General features: G+C 40.0%; 1 protein-coding gene across 1 annotated transcript; it reads left to right on the forward strand.

Moving 5' to 3' along the window:
* Positions 1-4510: 4510 nt before the first annotated feature.
* On the forward strand, positions 4511-15830 carry LOC135932959 (transcriptional repressor scratch 1-like). The gene is made up of 2 exons (XM_065470746.1): positions 4511-5807; positions 11948-15830. Exons 1-2 carry the CDS (start codon positions 5684-5686, stop codon positions 12721-12723), a joined length of 900 nt encoding a protein of 299 aa, XP_065326818.1. The 5' UTR covers positions 4511-5683; the 3' UTR covers positions 12724-15830.
* Positions 15831-19008: the final 3178 nt, after the last annotated feature.

Here is a 19008-nt window from a genome sequence, read left to right on the forward strand (position 1 = left end):
ACAGAAATGTATGAAAAAGACAGAGAAATATTACAGATATTTATATTTTTTATTCCTTTAATCATCTTGAGACCCCTCAGATCTATCTCTGGACCCCTTGGGGGTGTACTCTGAAGCTACAAAGGAATTTATGAAGACAAGGGTGTTATGGGTAACAGTGGGTCACGAATAAGCCAGCGTGCACAACTCCCAAATTATATAAAAATTGGATCTGAGAGTTAAACAAGCTGATAAATTGAACCAGCTCCCTTGGAGGCAGGCTCGAAACGGAAAAGAAAAAGCATGTCAGCGTCACACTCACAGTTCTTACAGGTGTACAAGTAACGCACGCACACAACTCTGAACGACTCTGTGCTTGTTTGCATTAGAGGAAGTGTCAGCCTTTAGACAGTGTTCTCCACCGCTATCATCTAAGCACAAAACAAGGGAATAGCTTTTGTGAAAAATGTATTCACTCCTCTAGTGGAGTGCCTCAGACTGAGAGACCCCCGTGACAGAAATGATGCCATCTCTTTAGCTCAAATGCCTGTTATCATGTATTTTTACTTTCCCCCCAAACAAGGATGGATACCAGCCAACTTTAACAAAGGCTTTGATTTTTAAAGAACAAGACCTAACTACACCTAACTGCCTGAAGTAAGCTTTTTTAAAGGTGGTGGAAAATTACCCAAAAAAGTAGATGAAATGATCATTTATTTCATCTAGAAGAAAAAATGACTGGGAGTAAAGATGTTATCAGACAATGCACATACAGGTACTTTGAAAAGTAATGACAACATATTTGCCATATCTTCATGTGGCCCCTTTACGTTTTGTGATTATTGCCCCTTAATAGTTTAATTCCACAATACCAGCACGATACCAGCAGACCCAGCAGTCTTGCTCAGCATACTATTAGAAAAAGATAATTAAATGCACAACTAGATTTAGGCTAATGCTACAAATTTGTGCTGGTTGAAGCCAACGTCAGTGTCATCCATCACTACCTTTATCTGCTCACTGTGAGCTGCGTCTCTGCAGCTCCCCTTCCCTCTTTCTTTACATTTAAACCCCATTTGACCTTCCATTTGTCCTCTATAAGACCTGTCTCTATTTATTTTTTCCCCTCTCTTGCTCTCTCTCTTTGTTTTTCTGTCTTTCCCCCTCCTTCTGTTTTCTTTCCTCCCTCCTGCGTTGTATCTCTCTCTGTCAGTTTTTGTTTACAAACCCTTTCATCTGGATATTGCTTTATATGTAAAACCCCTCTATTTGAATGGAGTTTTATTTAAAACCCTGTCATTTAAATAGCTCTTTAAAAGACAGAGGAATGGAAAGTCAACAAGGACCCTACAATTGTGTTTTCTGACAGGACTCGCAAACTCGCCGACACACACAGACACAGACACACACACATGCACGCACAACGCCTGCCTGTCTACATGCATCCGAGTCTATTATTATGCTAATGAGTCTCCAGTCTCCACATGTCCCCACAGCCTCTGCACACACACACGCACACATGCACGCACGCACGCACGCGCGCACACACACACACACACACACACACACATATTTTGCTGAACTCAGCAGTATAGCTGCACTCGTGGCTAGCAGGGAAAATAACGAGGAATGGACAATTTCACCATCACAAAAACAGATGGGACAAAATGGGCAGTGTGTGTCACTGATCAGCACGGAAAGACAGAGAGAAATACACTTACAGGTGTGCTGACACATATGTACTGAATACTTTCTTTTCCTTGGATTGTCTTGCTTTCTATGAATCTGGAACTTTCAATTCAATTCAATTCAATTCAATTTTATTTATATAGCGCCAAATCACAACAAAAGTCGCCTTCATCACTTTCTCTCCAGTGATGAAGCATTTCATAAAAGAGAAAGATAAAATGCTCAACAAGTAGGAAGCTGTGCACCTGACAGTATGCTGACAATATGGCTCTACTATCAGCAAGTGCAGCTTGAATAAAGTAGAAGGGCCCTTTATTGTCATTGCACATGTACAAGAAAAGTGTGGGTGCTCCACACCAACTGTGCAGGAATAAAATATAGATAGTAAGACATGCATCTCAAAAAAAGTTTGGACAGGGCCATGTTTAGCACAGCAATTTCTCCAGGCGCTCATAATCTTTTGACGACATTATGTACTGTAGATGACATTCTACAGTACATAATAGGATATTCGAGGTCTTTGCAATTTTCCTTGAAAAACATTATTCTGAAATTGTAGTTGCAGTTTTATTTTCCAGTTGTTCAACCCCTCTCCATCTTTACTTCTGAGAAACTCCCAGTCATCTTTAATACCCAGTCATGTTACTCACCTGCTTCCAGTTAACCTAATACGCCAAATGTTCATCCATCTGCTTATTTTTAGCACCACTTATTTTTCTAGCATTTTCTTGTCCCTGTCCCCAAAAACTAAAACTAAAACTTTAAATTAAATGTTATATGTTCTCAGTTTAAACATTTACTATGTTTTCTCTGTTCGGTTATGAACAAAATATGAATTTATTATAATTGCAAATGTTTGCATTTTGCCCTTATATTTTACCCAGTGTTCCAAAACGAATATAATATTGAAGAAGTTTAAAATTATACTGGTGAGTAGTACAGCCCACCCAATTTATTTAAACTGATTTTGAAGAATATAACTTTACTCACTGATAAATTAAGGAAGCTACTGCTATACTTCAGACTTGCCAGGCGTATTGTTGGAGTCATGAGAAAGCGCTCTGGCAAGTTCTGAAGTTTTCTCATCAATGTACCTAGAAGAGATTGATGAGAAAATGTCATATTATAAAATGTTTTCTCAATCCTCAATTTTGAGGTCTGAGAAGTTGTTTGTTTAAACTGAAAGTGAGCAGCAGCAGTCTCTCGTGTTTTATTAACCCATCCATCCACCCAACCTCCTCTCTGTGCAGGCTCTATACTGCTGTATTACATTGTTAGCTGATTTACACATTTTTGCACAAATGACAGGTCATCATTTCTATGGCTGCTAGAGGGCTTTGTCACTTGAGGATAAATATGCATCATTTTAGGAGCATTTGCTGAAACAAACAAAGGGCTTGTCACAGAGTGACTGCTGGAAATGCTTCATGTAAGACAGTTTGTACATACAGTGTGTGTGTGTGTGGGGGGGGGGGGGACAGAATACAATAAAACAATGAGATGGAAACTAAAAGAGGCTGAGAGCTGCACAAGAAGATGGGTGATGAGTCTCACTTGATTCAGTGCAACATCAATAGGTTAGTTTTTTACTAAAAATGTGATTTATTTAAGAAATTCTTCATACTTTCAGAGCCTCAGATTACATAGTCAGACACATGCTATTACTCTTTGTATTTAATGTTGTAAAATCTTAAATATGAACAAGAAACCTCTTTTATGCAATGCATAAATCCTGAGGCCACCGATGAATATGCTGCTGCACTTTGATCCACACATATTTACACATACTGTACTGTGTTTTAAAATAGACACGCTCTTTCACACCCACAGGACATACCCTCTCTGTCTCCTTTAAAGATTTATCAATGAACTTTAAAAATAGGTTAACTCCAAGGACCTCACCAAAGAGAACTTACATAAATGCTCACGTCACTGAATTACATCATACACCATCATCTCTCCTGCCAGCCTGCCTGCGTGTGTATGAATGGGGAAGGGCTTTGCATGACAATGTGTATATATGCAAGTCTGTTGCTGCCTGGTAGCTGGAGGGAAAAGTCTGTTTACATGATATTAAAAAAAGGGGGTCTCCGTCTATTTCTCTGTCTCTCTGAAAGACCATTCAGTAAAAACACCTTCACCTCAGCTGCATTAACCAAACTCATTGGCTAATGCTGACTATGGATTTATGCGCCTAGGATCTGATTGGTCAAGAGGAGCGCTGATTTGCATAAGAGGAGCTTGATTGGTTGATCGCAGCGTAAAAGCGTTGACCTGTGTGCGGGGCTACATTAGAAGTTGGCGTTGAGCAGTTGGTTTGATGGTTTTCGGTCCCTAGGAAAGACTACAAATCAGGCGGGCACAAAAGGTTTCCCCTTAAAGCAACAGTTACTGAACTTTTTATAACATAACATTTTTATACGTCATGAGCTTAACATGCAAAAGCAAAAGATTATCTATAGAAACAACACAGTGTAACAGATTGAAAAAGAAAAATCAGATTTCTAAGCACTTTCCTGTCTACGTAGATGCAATCTTTGATTTCCAGTTTATGGACTAATCCACCCATCCGTGCATCCATCCAAACATATTTCACTGTCATAATCAGAGTGTGAGAGCGGGCAAGCACAAGAAACTATCGAAATAAAACCCTCCCCGGCTATCACAGAGCACCGCTGCTGTTGGTCCAACAAGAGAAGATGCTCTTTTTTTTTCTTTTTCTTCTCCTGATGAATAAAATTTAGCTCCAGCACCCCCCCCCCCCCCCCGCCCCTAGCCCATCCTTCTCGCGCCCTATAAAGCCGCAACAGCTGATCCCGTGCACTACAGAGAGCCGCAGCTCCGGACGCGCGAGGAGTGGAGAGAAAAGAGAGAGAGAGAGAGAGAGAGAGCGAGAGAGAGAGAGAGGAGGAGAGCGAGAGGGGAGAGAGTGAAACGAAGAGTTAGCGACCGGAGAAGAGCTGTTCTGGTCTTCCAGCCGCAGTTTTTAAAACAAATTTGAGCAATATTTTATTTTTTATTTATTTATTTTAAATGAACTGTGATGACGTTTTGGCCGAGTTTGTGATATTCGAGCTGGGGTTTGGAGTCCTGCGAAGGTCTCGAGAGGTTTCTTGGACTAAACTGTCCCGACCTTTAACCAAGCGCTGCAACTCTGCTGCCATACTCCTTCCCGCTTCTTTGAGCGGCACCCAAATGTTTGTTTATTTGTTTGGGGTTTTTTTGGTAAAAAATCGTCAAGTCGTTGACTCACCTGTGTTTGGATTGCCACTTTTGAGCAGACAGACCCCTTAAAACTACTCGTTTCGCCTTTCTGTTCCTCTCCTTTCCCTCTGGAGCTGAAGGGGCAATAGCGGTTTGGCTGTGGCACGCGGTGTCAAAAAAAAAAAAAAAGGTGGGGGGGAAGAGTCTCGCGACGGGAAGAGCTGTCCGGTGCTGAAAGCACGAGCCTGGACGTTAGGAAGTGTTTGTTGGGAGCTGTCCGAGTGCTGAAGACCAGCGGTTTATTAGAAAGAGACCATAATCTTTCTTTTAGAAGCAACGGATTTAAGCACGGCACGGCACGAGGGACGTTTTTAACGGAGCAGCCATACAGAAACTGACTTATATTCTTTTATTTTTGAGCCTTTAGGACTCCACAGGTCTTCCAGTGGCAAGTTAACGGGATGAAAACAGACCGCTTTCTCCATGAGATCCGGCTATTACTTGCAGACATAGCCTGTATTTGACAAACCACCGCAAAATAAATAATAATAATACATTAATATTATGTGTGGTAAACATGCAGAAGCACACGAGGAGAGCTCGGTTTCTTTGATCTTTAAAAGCCATGTCTCCACTTTTCCAAGCTGTTTGACGGAAGGGAGCAAGCGTAGCTTTAGTGGCTGAATTAAAACAAATAAATAAAATAACACGGTTAAAATAAAAATCAGCTGATCGGGGCTTCACAGGTTGTGAGTTTAGACTGAAGTGGGATAGAAAAGCGTGTGTTTGTCGTGCAAGTGTAGGAGCCATCATGCCTCGGTCGTTCTTAGTGAAGAAAGTCAAGCTGGACGACTATTCGGCTGCCGAGCTGGAGAGCTCGTATGGTCACAGCCGAAGAGAAGAGCTCAGTCTGCGATTTCATCATCATGACAAAGGTTAGTCACACACCTACACACACAAACACACCCGAGCGCACACACACACACACACGCGCGCGGAGACAGGCACCCATTTAAAGCCTGCCATGCATCCCTCTGAGAATGTTTTCACCCTCAGATTTAAAGCATTAGTCATGACTGTTTCAGAAGGAAGAGGAGAAGGGAATTACAGGGTCAAACTTCGGTCATAGCCCCCCCAAAATATACCATTTCCAACACTGTAATTATACTCGGTGAAATGCTCTGGTTCCATGAAATAGTCTTATGTAGAGAAACAAATGAGAGGAAACCTACACTCTCAGTCTGATAAGAACCTCTTGAGACTTGGGGCAATAAAAGAGACGGTGTAATACTAATACAAAATAGGTAATATAAGGGAGTAAGTGTGCGATGCACATTGGATCTGACTGCAGTCAGGTCGGAGGTTAAGAGCTTTTTATATAGGCACTTCATGAGGCTGAATTACTCTGTATTATTTATGGTTTTTAATGCTCAAGGAAAGGAAGTCACATCTGGAATAAAAGATAATTTAAAGAAAACAGGAGAGAATGCTTAATTGAATTTCAGGTTTGCTTTGCACTCAATCTACAACCTGTTATAGTTTTTAAATGTACCTGTAGGATTTCGCATCTCCCCCTGCCTTTACTCTTACACAAAGCATTAAAACACACACATCCAACAGTTGCTGGCATTAACATGTTAGGCAGAAAAATACATTTTTCCCGAAGGAGCATACAAAGACTGTGGCGGAAGCAACAGGGAGCCAGAGAGCGCAGGATCATTGCAGAAAACCATGCTAAATGATTATGTTAATGCATTATGTCAGCAGCACACATACATTGGGATACACCGTTGTTCTGTTGCCAATTATATTATTCAAATCAGCCTTCTCTCCAGCACCTGTGAGTCACTTTCAAAGATTTCTGCAATCATGCCCAGCTACACTGGCTGCCAATGGTTCCCACGCACTGTATAATCTGGGGTACACGGGGAAAATACGATACAGAGTCAATGAGAAGGGCAGTATTTGGGTCAAATATTCAGTGGAAAAGTGTGGAAATCTTTTACAAAAGGAATACTTACCTAGCATTTCTACTCAGAAGTCATGCATTTGCTTTGTTCTGATAATCTGGGAAGCAAAACCACAGAAAACATGCCATATGCACTTTAACAGAGAGGGGAGCGTTTATCTATGTCAATATGCCCTTGACATTAAAGATACAATACTGGATAAAATTACTATATGCTATGTAAATGGGTCACAAATCCCCAGAGAAAAATAGCTATGTGTTTTTTGCTTCATTTATCCCCCTTTGGCCCCCTTTAGCTTATTGTTTTGATTTATGTTTTGAGAGTCATTGTTCAGCATCCAGTAATGTCAAGCAAATAAAGCGGCAGATTTTGCTAGAAAAACACATAACACCCTTATAGGTCAATAATTTGCCTGGGTTGTGTGTCTGCTTGATTCTGCCCTCTGGTGGCCAAAAAAGAATGACTACAGCTTTAAAGAGCTAAAAAAGAAATTCACCGTCACTGCACGGGGACAAGCGTGTAATGGAGTTAGTGCAGCCTGCTGGTTTTCACATTGTGCCAAGGTCAAATGTAAGATGAAGAGATCCCAAGCGTTCTGATGACTGATCTGAAACCAGAAACATGCAGCAGAGGCAGCAGCAGTAGCACTGTGGCAAGCATGTAAAGACTAGGGAAGCTATCCCTTGTTATAAATATAACAACAGTTTGACTGAAGCAAATGCAGCTTGTTGCACACACACACACACACACACACACACACACACACACACACACACACACACACACACACACACACACACACACTCTGCTGTTTCTGTCAACTCGGCACATTTCCCAGGCAGCTTGCACAGCTGAGTGCACAGCATTACCCACACACATACACACACACACAGACAGGAAGCAGTCGGTGACCTACAAGTGTCCAAAGCACACAAGTGTGCGTCAGTTACTGCTGGTTTGGATCAAAAATTAAATTGTAGCTTGCAGCCTTTCTCTCTCTCCATTTCTTTTTCTTTCCATTCCTAATTCTCGGTATTTCAAAGACACATGAAAGTGGGATGGCTCTAGTTTGGCAGAGTATTTAATCTTTAATAAGCATTTAGAACAGCTATCAGCTCTAATGCTGCTAAAGTACTTTGAAATGAATACGGAGTTGACACAACGAGACAGATACTCAGACAGAGAGAGACAAAAAAACAAATAGAGACAGTACACTGATGCCGAGATGAGCAGCAACAGCAACAGTCACAGTCAGAGCGCTTTAAATGAAAAAGGATGAAAGGGAATGGTCATGTTTAATTGGCAGGGATCGTGCAAAAAGGTTCTGTGTGAGAAAAAAGTATCCTAAAACCAGACAGCGAGCTTGTTTTTGTTTCTGCCTGTCAGTCACATATGCACGGCTCAGTCTGGCTGTTAGTACAGGTGAAGGAGAGGTTATATGGTACACACAGAATAGTCAAAGATAATGTAGATAATGGATAGGGTTATTTTGCTCATTTGAAAAGACTTCTTTTTCAGTCTGTCTCCCTCCCTAACTTTCTTTCCTTGGACGCAGGACCAAAGATTTCTGCTAATTAGTCATAGATCATATAGTTCCCTACATCACCAGCAGGACAATTTACCCTCTGTGGTGGCCAAGAAATAATTAGTTATACGATGCATTGAGATAACAGTTACTGAACACCATCTTTTTGTCCCCAGAAAGATGAACCCTTTTCATCATAGACTCTAAATTGGCTTTCCATGTCTTGCTTATCCAGCAGGTCACGGCCACATATTAGTATGCTGTTTCAGAAAATCTGACGGTATCATCATTTTTCGCTAAATCTTAGACAGCATTTCGTGCAGTAAGAGTTTGGAATTTGGTGCCATCTTTGCTAACGCAACGTTGATCAGAGCAGCGCTTCTCAAACTTCTTCTGCCACAGCCCCTATCAGAAGAAGAAGTCTGTGTAAAAACCCCACAAACCGTTCTTAAAGCAATCATTAAGAACTGAAAGTGTAAATTTTTGTGGAATAAAGGTCAGCAGGATAGCAACAAAACTTAGCAGGCTGTGAAGTCAGTCCCGGCAGATCAGCTGATCTCAGTGCCAGCACACATTAACTGATGACGAAACTCTGCCCTACTACACATCCAGCTAGTTATCCCACATAGGTCGTTATTTAACCCTCTGAGGTCTAAGTCATTATCAGCAAGGATCCCAAGTCCAAGGCAAAACTGACCTTTTGGAAAAATATCTAAAGTGTTTCTGATGCGCATCAGTTATATTGATTATTTACTTTGTTCCCTGATTGCCAACACTTGGGAGAACGTCGTCGTCAAGGCCCCTTGCCGATGATAATTTAGACCTCAGTTGTGGCACCACTGCAAGCCACTTTGAAACCCACCGTCTAATTTAATGTTTATCACATCTTTTGTCACTGACACTTGCTCTGTTCTGTATGCTGCTGTCTTGCTGCTGCTATCCTCACCGCCATCTTTCCATATTTGCACATGGAAGTGCGGTGAGGTCCCAGAACAGAGCTGTGCTGCCAAATATAAATTACTACAGATGGAGATATCAATCTTCTTTTGACTATAGTGGACCTTAATTTACTTTAGTTTCACATATTGCACTTTTCCCCACCTGCAGTGGCTCCATGCCCACCGGTGTGGCATGTGCCACTGGTGAGTCAGGGCAAGGTTAGAGAAGGGAGGGAAGCAGATGTAGGTGGTTTATCTGCAGCAGCTTGCAAGGCTATACCACCTCCAGTGCAGCTGCTGAGTAGCCACTATAGTCCAGGACTGTAGCAGGACTGCAAACTGTCAGTTTGAGTGATTATGACTCTCTACAACATCTCCAAGACTCCAGCTGCTCTTAGTCAACATACCTGGTTATAAGGGTCCAAACTGAGCACTTGGTCATGTTTCAAAACTTTACTCATGCTCTATAAAACAAGGCACACACACACACACATGGGCACACACACAAACACAGTACTTCCTTCCAGAGTGCAATGATTGAATATTTATGATTCATGATTTTCTCTCTCCACTCCACACCTCTTCTCCCCCTCTCTTGCTTTCCCTCTATTTTTTCTCTCTATTACTTGGTCTTAATTAAATTCGAAAATGTTAAATTAGCATGAGCGCTGTGTACAGGACTGCCAAACCACCCAACCACCATCACCACATTTAACGTAGCATTACTTTCTCCCTGCTAGGTTTTTCTTTCTTCCTCCCTCTCTCCCTCACCTTAATATGACTCCCCTTTCTCTACCCTTCTACCCTCTGTCTGTTGTTCTCATCACATTATCGACCAACATCTGAGCCTTTCTCAGAACTGCATCATGAAATTATATTACCAGCAATAGTATCTCCTCTGCTGTCTGTGTCTTAATGCTCACAGAGTGCTAATTGAAATGGAGAGCTATTGATCGGCATAAATCCACAGGAGTTGCGGCCATGGGTTATTAGCTACCAGTCTCTCCTTGTGTCTGTTACAGTTTAGCCTGTTGAGTGCCAATAATAGAAATAATGAAGCAGCTGGCATCATAACGCGGCATCAAATAATTCACCAGATTTGTCAGGGGTTCTGCACAAATATGCAGGTTGCTTTGGAATTTGTGAGTCTCGGTGAAGTGTACTTCACGTTTTTCCTCAAGACGGAGACTGTCAGTGTCACTGCGCCCACTGAGTAATGCACTGGACCCCATCCCCCCCTCCCCCTCACCCCCACCCAGCTGCTGTAATAGAGATGCTCTTTGTACAGCAGTTGAGGTTTTGACAGCCCTGAGGTGTGACTGTGTGCAGCTTCAGACCTGTCAGAAAAGGTGCAGCTGATGAGGAGCAAGTGTGCTCACTGAGCTCTCCAATGAAAAATAAAGATTTCCCACTGAGGGGAAAGTGTCTCCTCCTTGCTTGTAAGGACTGAGAAGCATTTTACTGCCACTATGAATACCACAACTGTCTCCTTCTCTTTCCCTTCATTTGCTTTGCATCACCTCCAAAAACCGATGTGAAGGTATTTCTTTCGAATCGACTCGGAAACCTTTTGGTCTTTTATGGATACTAGGCTTAATGGGAATGCAGAACACATGGCGAATGTGGTTCATGTGATCCTTATTGTGGTATGATTGATATTCAGAAACCAGAGATGCCAGGGTGTGATCAGTAATGTAATGTAGTCTGGAGACAAAATGTTAATAATGAATGAACTTTGATGAACGAGTGTGATTGAGGCCTGCCGTTATACAATACAAGTTTAAAAAAAAACAATTTTCTTAGTAGTGATAGGTTCTACAGAGCCCTCAGGGTCTTGAGCAGTATAGTAACGAGTGCTATAATAGATACTAGATCCATATCTTGTATTTCTAGCACTCAGGTGCTTTCTTTTTATAACTAATTGCAACAACATGGTGGATAGTTGGACGAACTTGGCACTTAATATTAATCTCTTCAGTTTTTGTGTTCTGCACTTTTGACCTAAAAGGTGCAGAATGATTAACATTTGAAGCAACATAATACTCAGTCATACGTTTGGGAAAAAGTTTTGTATGAGAAAATATTTTCTAGTTACTCAAAAAAGAGAACTATTTTCCTTTTTACCAATCTCAGATGTGTCATTCTAGAATAAAAGAAGAAATGTTAGCTGGCTGCTTCTTTTGGTTCATGGATTAAAACAGTAGAAGGAGGAAAACAGTTCCTATGTAGTGCAATGTTTGTTAGTGTTTTGACGAGTCAGGTTCTGGAAAGAATCATTAATCATCATCAGAATCAGAATACTTTATTAATCCCAAAGGAAATTATGTGGTCATAGTTGCTCCAAGACAATGAAAACAGTATGATGTTGTCCAAGAGGAAGCAGACGGTTTTACAGTCAGTGTCTCAAACTGGAAAACTCACACTCAAGCCATTTGTGTGGATAAGCAACACTAAAGTGCAGAAAAAGCTTAATTTAAATTTTGTGGTGAACTGCCCCTTTAGGTTTTTGTTAGAGACAGGTTTGCCAGCACTCAAATATCCCTTTTGACTCTGTTTAAGTTTTGTAGCAGTCACTCGTGTAGATTTCCAAGCCAATCAGTTTCTAATTTACCGATGACGTACCTCTTTTTTTGTCTCTTCAGGCTACGTCAGTGATTATCTGAGTCCTAATCCGTACGACGATGTGGTTGGAAGCGATTCATCAGTCATCTCTAAAGTACCCTCCCCGAGCCACTCATCGGTCATCTATGGCCGCATCAACAATACATATTCTGGCATCAATGGTGATATCCATGGCGATTCGGACCAGCCTGACAGTCCCCGGTCCGAGGTTTCGTCATCAGCAGGGGGATACATCAACGGCGACACAGCTGTGAGTGAAGGATACAGCGTGGATGCGTTTTTCATCATGGACGGACGATCGCGAAGGAAAACCACGGGAACCCTGAGGGGAACTGCCCAGAGGCACACCTGCAGTGAGTGTGGTAAAACCTACGCCACATCCTCCAACCTGAGCCGGCACAAGCAGACGCACAGGAGCATAGACAGCAAGATGGCTAAGAAGTGCCCCACATGTGGGAAAGTGTACGTCTCCATGCCAGCCATGGCTATGCACCTCCTGACCCACGACCTCAAGCACAAGTGCGACGTGTGCGGCAAAGCGTTCAGCCGGCCGTGGCTGCTGCAGGGCCACATGCGCTCGCACACAGGGGAGAAGCCGTTTGGGTGTGCGCACTGTGGCAAAGCGTTTGCTGACCGGTCTAACCTGCGTGCTCACATGCAGACACACTCAGCCTTCAAGCACTATAAGTGCAAACGATGCAACAAGACGTTTGCACTCAAGAGTTACCTGAACAAGCACTATGAGTCGGCGTGCTTCAAGGGGGCGTTCTCCCCTCTGAGCTCCCTGGGAGAATGACTGGGGTGGTTTTAATTTGTTTACATGCAATTTTCCTGGCCTCATTCCCTACTTTTATTTCTTTCCCCCAAAAAGCAGAATCTGAGTGTTACAAGGCAGGAGTGTTTTCTCTGCAAGAATCTCGAGGTATATGACAAAAATAGATTGAAGGCATCCGTTCCTATCAAGAACCCTCCAATCTCTCCTTTGTTTTATCTTCCCTCATCTGAGAGTGGAGTGAAAAGTTTTCAATGCCTAATTTAGACTGTCACCTGCGTCGATAAGTTACTTCCCGTTGAGGCTTTTTGAAATATCTGTGAAGATAAATAAAGCACAGCACATCTAGCTCATCATTTTTGAAGATACCTAGATCTATTTATGTCCATATCTACCCTCAGCATTCTGTTTTTTTTTTTGTTTTCCCAATCCACGAGGAAATGACACTAAAGCACAACTCATCTCCAATCTCCAAGCATGAATCACATCATCGGTTTTCTTCCAGTGAGATTCAATGAGCTTTCAAGTTTTATGCGTTTCTAAAAACAGACCTTCATAATCTAAGGATACATGTGGTGTCCTGCTTTTACTGAGACCGACCTTGGACTGAGCTTACAAAGATAAAGCATCAAAACAAGGAAAGCACACAGCGTTTCTCCTGTGCAAGTAAACAAGATACTTGTAATGATATTTATTTATACAACCGGACACCCGCAGTATACAGTGTCTGTATACGTGGCTTCTGACATTACCACAATGAACTGTGAAGAAAAGACACACCTGTCACAATGTGGTAGTGCAGGCAGTACACCTGTGTGGTGAGAAATGATGTATTTTTAAAACCGTGGACAAAAGAGCTCTTTTCTTTACTTCTAAGTAATGTTGGGATATGCGCTTACTTAACCGCAAACAGTGGACCGTTATGAGTTCCAGTTCAGGATCAGATGGCTAAAAACTCCCACTGAGCCACCAGGGTATTCCTTAACCGTTTTGCTATAACCTAAATCTGATGTTATTATTATTATTATTATTTTTTAATTTGTCAGTGTTGGATGGGGATTGAGACATTAAAAATGTCCTGGATTTCCTCAAAAGGTCAAACCTTTTTCCAGTGTTGTATAATAGTTTAGTTGCATCAAGAAGCACAGCATTCATCTTTGAGGTTTTTATCTTTTTTTTTTAAAAAAAAATGTGTCTATTTATGATTTATGTATTTATTTACATATGCATTTACATTTGTATTGATTTGCACTTTACTTTGTTTTTTTTGCCTTTGTTACAAATATGCCAAAGCATTTGACACTTTCTAATTGATGAATATCTTTTTACTTTTGTCAGCCACTTTAATTATTTAAACTAATGCATGCAAAAAAAAAGAGAGGAAAAAAATAATAGCCTAATAATGGAATCTATGCCAATTTTATGAATCTTTTTTGGATATTTTTCAAAACCTCTTAGATAACAGGCAAAACCGAACAAATTTCTGTCTTGGGCAATATTTCGTTGATATCCGATAGAGCAATAATGCATGATATTTTTGAAGACACGTGAGTCATAACTGCTTGTAACATCTTGATTTTTCTTTTTTCAAATGCCACTATTCTATGTAGTTACGAGAAATGACATTTCAGGGAGTTAGCGAACCAAGTTAGTGTTAAATAACGGCGGGTTGGGTTTAGAGCTCTAAATTTATAGGGACTGTGACGCCGCTGTGACAGCCGGTCAGAAAGACCAAATTGGAGTGAGCAGGGAGTCTGTTTTTCAAACTCAGCTGCTTTGGTACGCAGTGTGGAAAACGTTGCCTCCTAGTTACAATTTTATATTGGTATCATTATAATCTTATAGACAGTTGTGTCTGTATGAGTATTAGCAGCTGCTGGGGCTTCCAGGGGTTCACACAGGTGGTTCTACTCCTTTAGATAGAGGGCTCTGGGTCGGGTCGGGATGGGTCTTTTTGTACATGGTTTATGCACTGCCTGCCTCGTATTATTATTCTAAAATATCGTAGAGAGTAGAAGGTACTGCTGTAGACCTCTGGTGCTGAAACATGGACGAAACGCAAACCCTGAACAGTTAAAACTGTGGCCACTCTTCTGCCTTGGTAGCATATTGGAATTGTTTAAGATGTGAAACAACAGCTGTGCTGCTGAACCGGCTTCTCTTTGATCCTCACTAGTCCTTGAACACAGCCAGAGTTTCTTCCTATAAGTTGGTCACAATTATTGTGCTCTCTTCTCAGTATTTTGTTTTTTATCCAATCAGAAGATCAGTTTTGCTCGAGGGCTTTACATGAAAACACAAAACTCCATTTGAAGACTCAAAGGCTCTTCCTGATTTCAGGTTGTTTTTCTTTTCATCATCTCTGGCTGTTGTGAATTTAACGTGGCAGTTCTCGATGTGATTCAGACTTTTGTTGAGAACGAGGAGGAGACATTTGGTCAATATTTCAGCACCAGAGTGCATCGCCGAACACTTAGATTCTACTATGAACTACTGTAGCCTACTATAGCCACAAGCTAGTTTACCTATTATTCTATAAAAGCACTTCCTCTTATGAATTATAACCTAAAACCTTTTCTTTCAAAGATAGTAGCACAATGAAAGAGTTTAGATTCAGGTAGATGATGCCTTGTATGTAGAAATAACCTCTTTCTCATTTTTCTACTACAATGATTCAAAGATAGAAACGACAACAAATATGCTGATGTAACACAGGCTGTTGTCCTACACCACAAAATACTGTTAAAAATGACACTTTCAGTATGTGTTGTGTCATTTTTCTTAATATATTTGTGAACGCATCTACACCACACCTTTTTTAGAGTAAATAAAAACCTAACTATTTTGCAGCAAGAGGCCTTGTAAATAAGCACTGATGCGACTTTGGAGTCTGATTATTTCTACAGAACTGTAACGAGTGATGATGATGATGATGATGTTGGCAGTGATGATGATAATGATGAAGGGGAGAATGATGAATTCCTTTGGAGCTTCCTGCTTTGTTTTGAGTTCTTCCTCTGAGGTTTTTTTTTTTGGAGACCTCAAATGGCCGGTTTGAAACCATGTAAAGCACAAAGACAACACTGGGCATTTTGTTTCACTTCCTAAATAAAAAAATACTTTAAAAACAATTTAGTTTGTTTTCTCCTTTTTTCCCTGCTTAACACAGGTGTAAATGTTAAGTAATGATCATTATGATAGCCTTTAGTCATTATGCCATTAGGCTGAATCAAACATAAAAACACTGGAACTTCATTAGGTACACCTGCTCAACTGTTTAACACAAATATCTAATCAGCCGATCACATGACAACAACTCAGTGCATTTAGGCATCTCAAGGCAACTAATTGAAGTTCAAACTGGGATCCTAATGGGGAATAAACGTAATTTAAGTGACTTTGTTTTGGTATCAGATGAGTATTTCGCAAAATTCTGATTTACTGGGACTTTCCCACACATCAGTTTACGGAGAGTAAGAGAAAAAGAAAAAACATCCAATGAGCAACAGTTCTGTGTACTGTTAAAAAAAAAAGTAATGTGACAGATTTTTACAGTTTTGATACAGATCATAAAAAATTCCCCAAAATTGGTTCTTAATCAACATGTCTAGTGTAAAATGCCCGTAACTGTAAATTAAACATATTTTAATTTACTTACTTTTTTAATACAAAAATTGTGTTTTTTCTATTAAAAAGACAACATTTAATCTAATTTTACAAATATCCAATTTTTTAAGCTGTAAATACAAATATTTAAACATTTTAAATAGAGCAGAGAAGTTTCAGTAATTTATATAGATTTGATTGTCCATTGTTATGTAATTATAGAAGTTTTTACCCCCCCACAAAGTTTTAAATTTTTTTTATTAGTTGTATATTCTTTAAAATTACTGATCAAATTGGTAAAATTGCAGAAAAGAATAATAGAAGATAGAAATACATATTTTATTTTAGTCTTCAGTTTAAACAATATATATTAAATACCTTTACAGTCCAGAGTCATTAAAAATACGATCAATAGAATTTCTATAATTTTTAAATCTTTTTTCAGTTCAGTTCAATTCAGTTTTATTCATATAGCAGTCACCTCATTTTACAATATCAACAGCAGTTAACTTTTAAATCAATAAAGACACAGCAAGGAAACATAGCCAGCAGCAAGTTCATAGAACCAGGTAAAGCATGACAAATGGACTTTGGATTTTGGTGTTTATTTTACAGGAATTTTCTGTTTTTAATTATAGAAAAATTCTATTCCCATATAGAATTTTTCCATAAATAATCTATTTTGTCTGGCAGTACAGTATTTCCGACTACAGCAGCAGATTCCCCTTCTGTCAACTAAGAACAGTAAACTAAGGCTACAGTTCACACGGGCTCACCAAAACTAGAAGATTAGAAAAACATTGCCTTTTGTAATGAGTCTTGATTCCTGCTGTGAGAGTCACATGGCAGGGTCAGAATTTGGTGATGACATGAAAGCATAGATCCATCCTGCTTTGTATCGTTAGTTCAATATGGTTGTGGTGTAATGGTGCAAAGAATAGTCTGTCTTAGGACCAACTGAGAATTGTTTAAACACCGCAGCCTCCCTGACTATTATTACAGAACATGTCGATCCCTTTATAACTACAGTGTACCCATCTTCTGATGGACAGGACAGTGCCTCATGCCACATAGCTCAAATGATCTCAAACTGGCTTCTTGAAGGTAACGATGTGTTCACTGTGCTCAAATGGCCAGCACAGTCACCAGATCTCAATCCAGAAGAGCACCTTTGGGAACAGCAAATTTACATTGTTGATTTTCATCAAACCTGCAGCAACTCCGTGATGCTATCATGTTGTTTCCAGCCACTTGTTGAATCTGTGTCATGAAGAATTAAAGCATTTCAGAAGGCAAAAGGGGTCCAACTTAGCAAGCTGAAACTTGCTCATAGTTTCTTTTTTTATACACTCCTTATAGGTAAATCCCCATGCCCTTCAAAGACTATGACCTAAGTTTGTAACACTGATTTCAGTAGTCTCTGAGCCAATGATAAGATGGAAGGATATTAGCAAAGCTTATGTATCCTTAAGAGGGCTGAATACTGTTTCTCAAAATGTCCACACTGAGCTTTATCTATAAATGAGTTGCAAACACCCTTTAAAGAGCACACTCATGTAGCTGTATAAAAAACCGTATTCCCCATCGCGATGATCTTTAGAGTGATATGATATGGTGAGATTAGCCAATTGACAAATCATCAGTCATGTAAAGAAACAGCTTGAGCCCAGTGAGAACATGGTCGCTAAAAAAATATAATAAAAGTTTAATAAATATTGTCTTTGGCCCCAGTGCATTCATTACCAAGTAAACAGTTAATTAGTTTTTATAAAACATTAATCAATTTGATTTGCCTGCAGTTTTAAAAACTGCAGCTGATTATTGTCTACAAAGCCCGCTTGCTTTTTTTTTTTTTTTTTTGGTTACCCCATGGCGTCTCTGCAGAGGTCAAAATCTCAGCTCTGTTTGTGTATGTGTGTAACTTTTTTTACTGTTCAAACTGGATCTCACTCCCAATCACGGAAGCTGATGTCAGTGCAATGTCTTTAACCTTGACAACAAGGATGCAGAATTTGTGCATGTGTCCAAAATGCTTGTGAATGTCTTTGCTCAAAAAACAAAAAAACAAGCAAGCAAACAAAAAACAAAAGGAGAGGATTTGTAATTTGCCTCAAGGATTTTGGACATAAAAAACATTTTTAACCTTAGAAGGACTATGGCAGTAATAGGGTTTAACAGCATGTTATTATCAAAGTAACAAACACATACTGTAATGGATGCACTACTATTTGTTGCTCTGCTAGTTGTGTTGTCTGAAATAATTTAAATAGCAACAGAAACCTTGGAAATTCATTATAAAATACTCTTTGTAAAAATTCATGATGCAATAACATTTCTTTTACCATAACCACAAAAACAGTGCTTGTATTGTGTAGACTGTAAGCACTTAAAGTCAGAGTAAATGTACAGTGAATTGTAATGAGGTGCTGCCACCATGGACATAAATTGATTAAGAAGAACCTTTGCCTGAATTAAGCATGCATACACATAAACATGTGTTTACCTAAAAGACTGCAGTCATTCTGAGGCATATCCTCATATTCTGTAATTTTTACAGACTGATCAGGTTATTTTCCCCCCAAAAAGACTAAGAGCCTAACATGATATAATCTTGGTTGCGTTTGCGACTGAGTTGCCAAGTTGGAGATTGAATACAATCTGCTTGTGATAATATAGTAGTTAACTGAGAAATCTGTGAAAATC

This window comes from Pelmatolapia mariae, linkage group LG22, assembly GCF_036321145.2.
Source record: "Pelmatolapia mariae isolate MD_Pm_ZW linkage group LG22, Pm_UMD_F_2, whole genome shotgun sequence".
Lineage (NCBI taxonomy): Eukaryota > Metazoa > Chordata > Actinopteri > Cichliformes > Cichlidae > Pelmatolapia > Pelmatolapia mariae.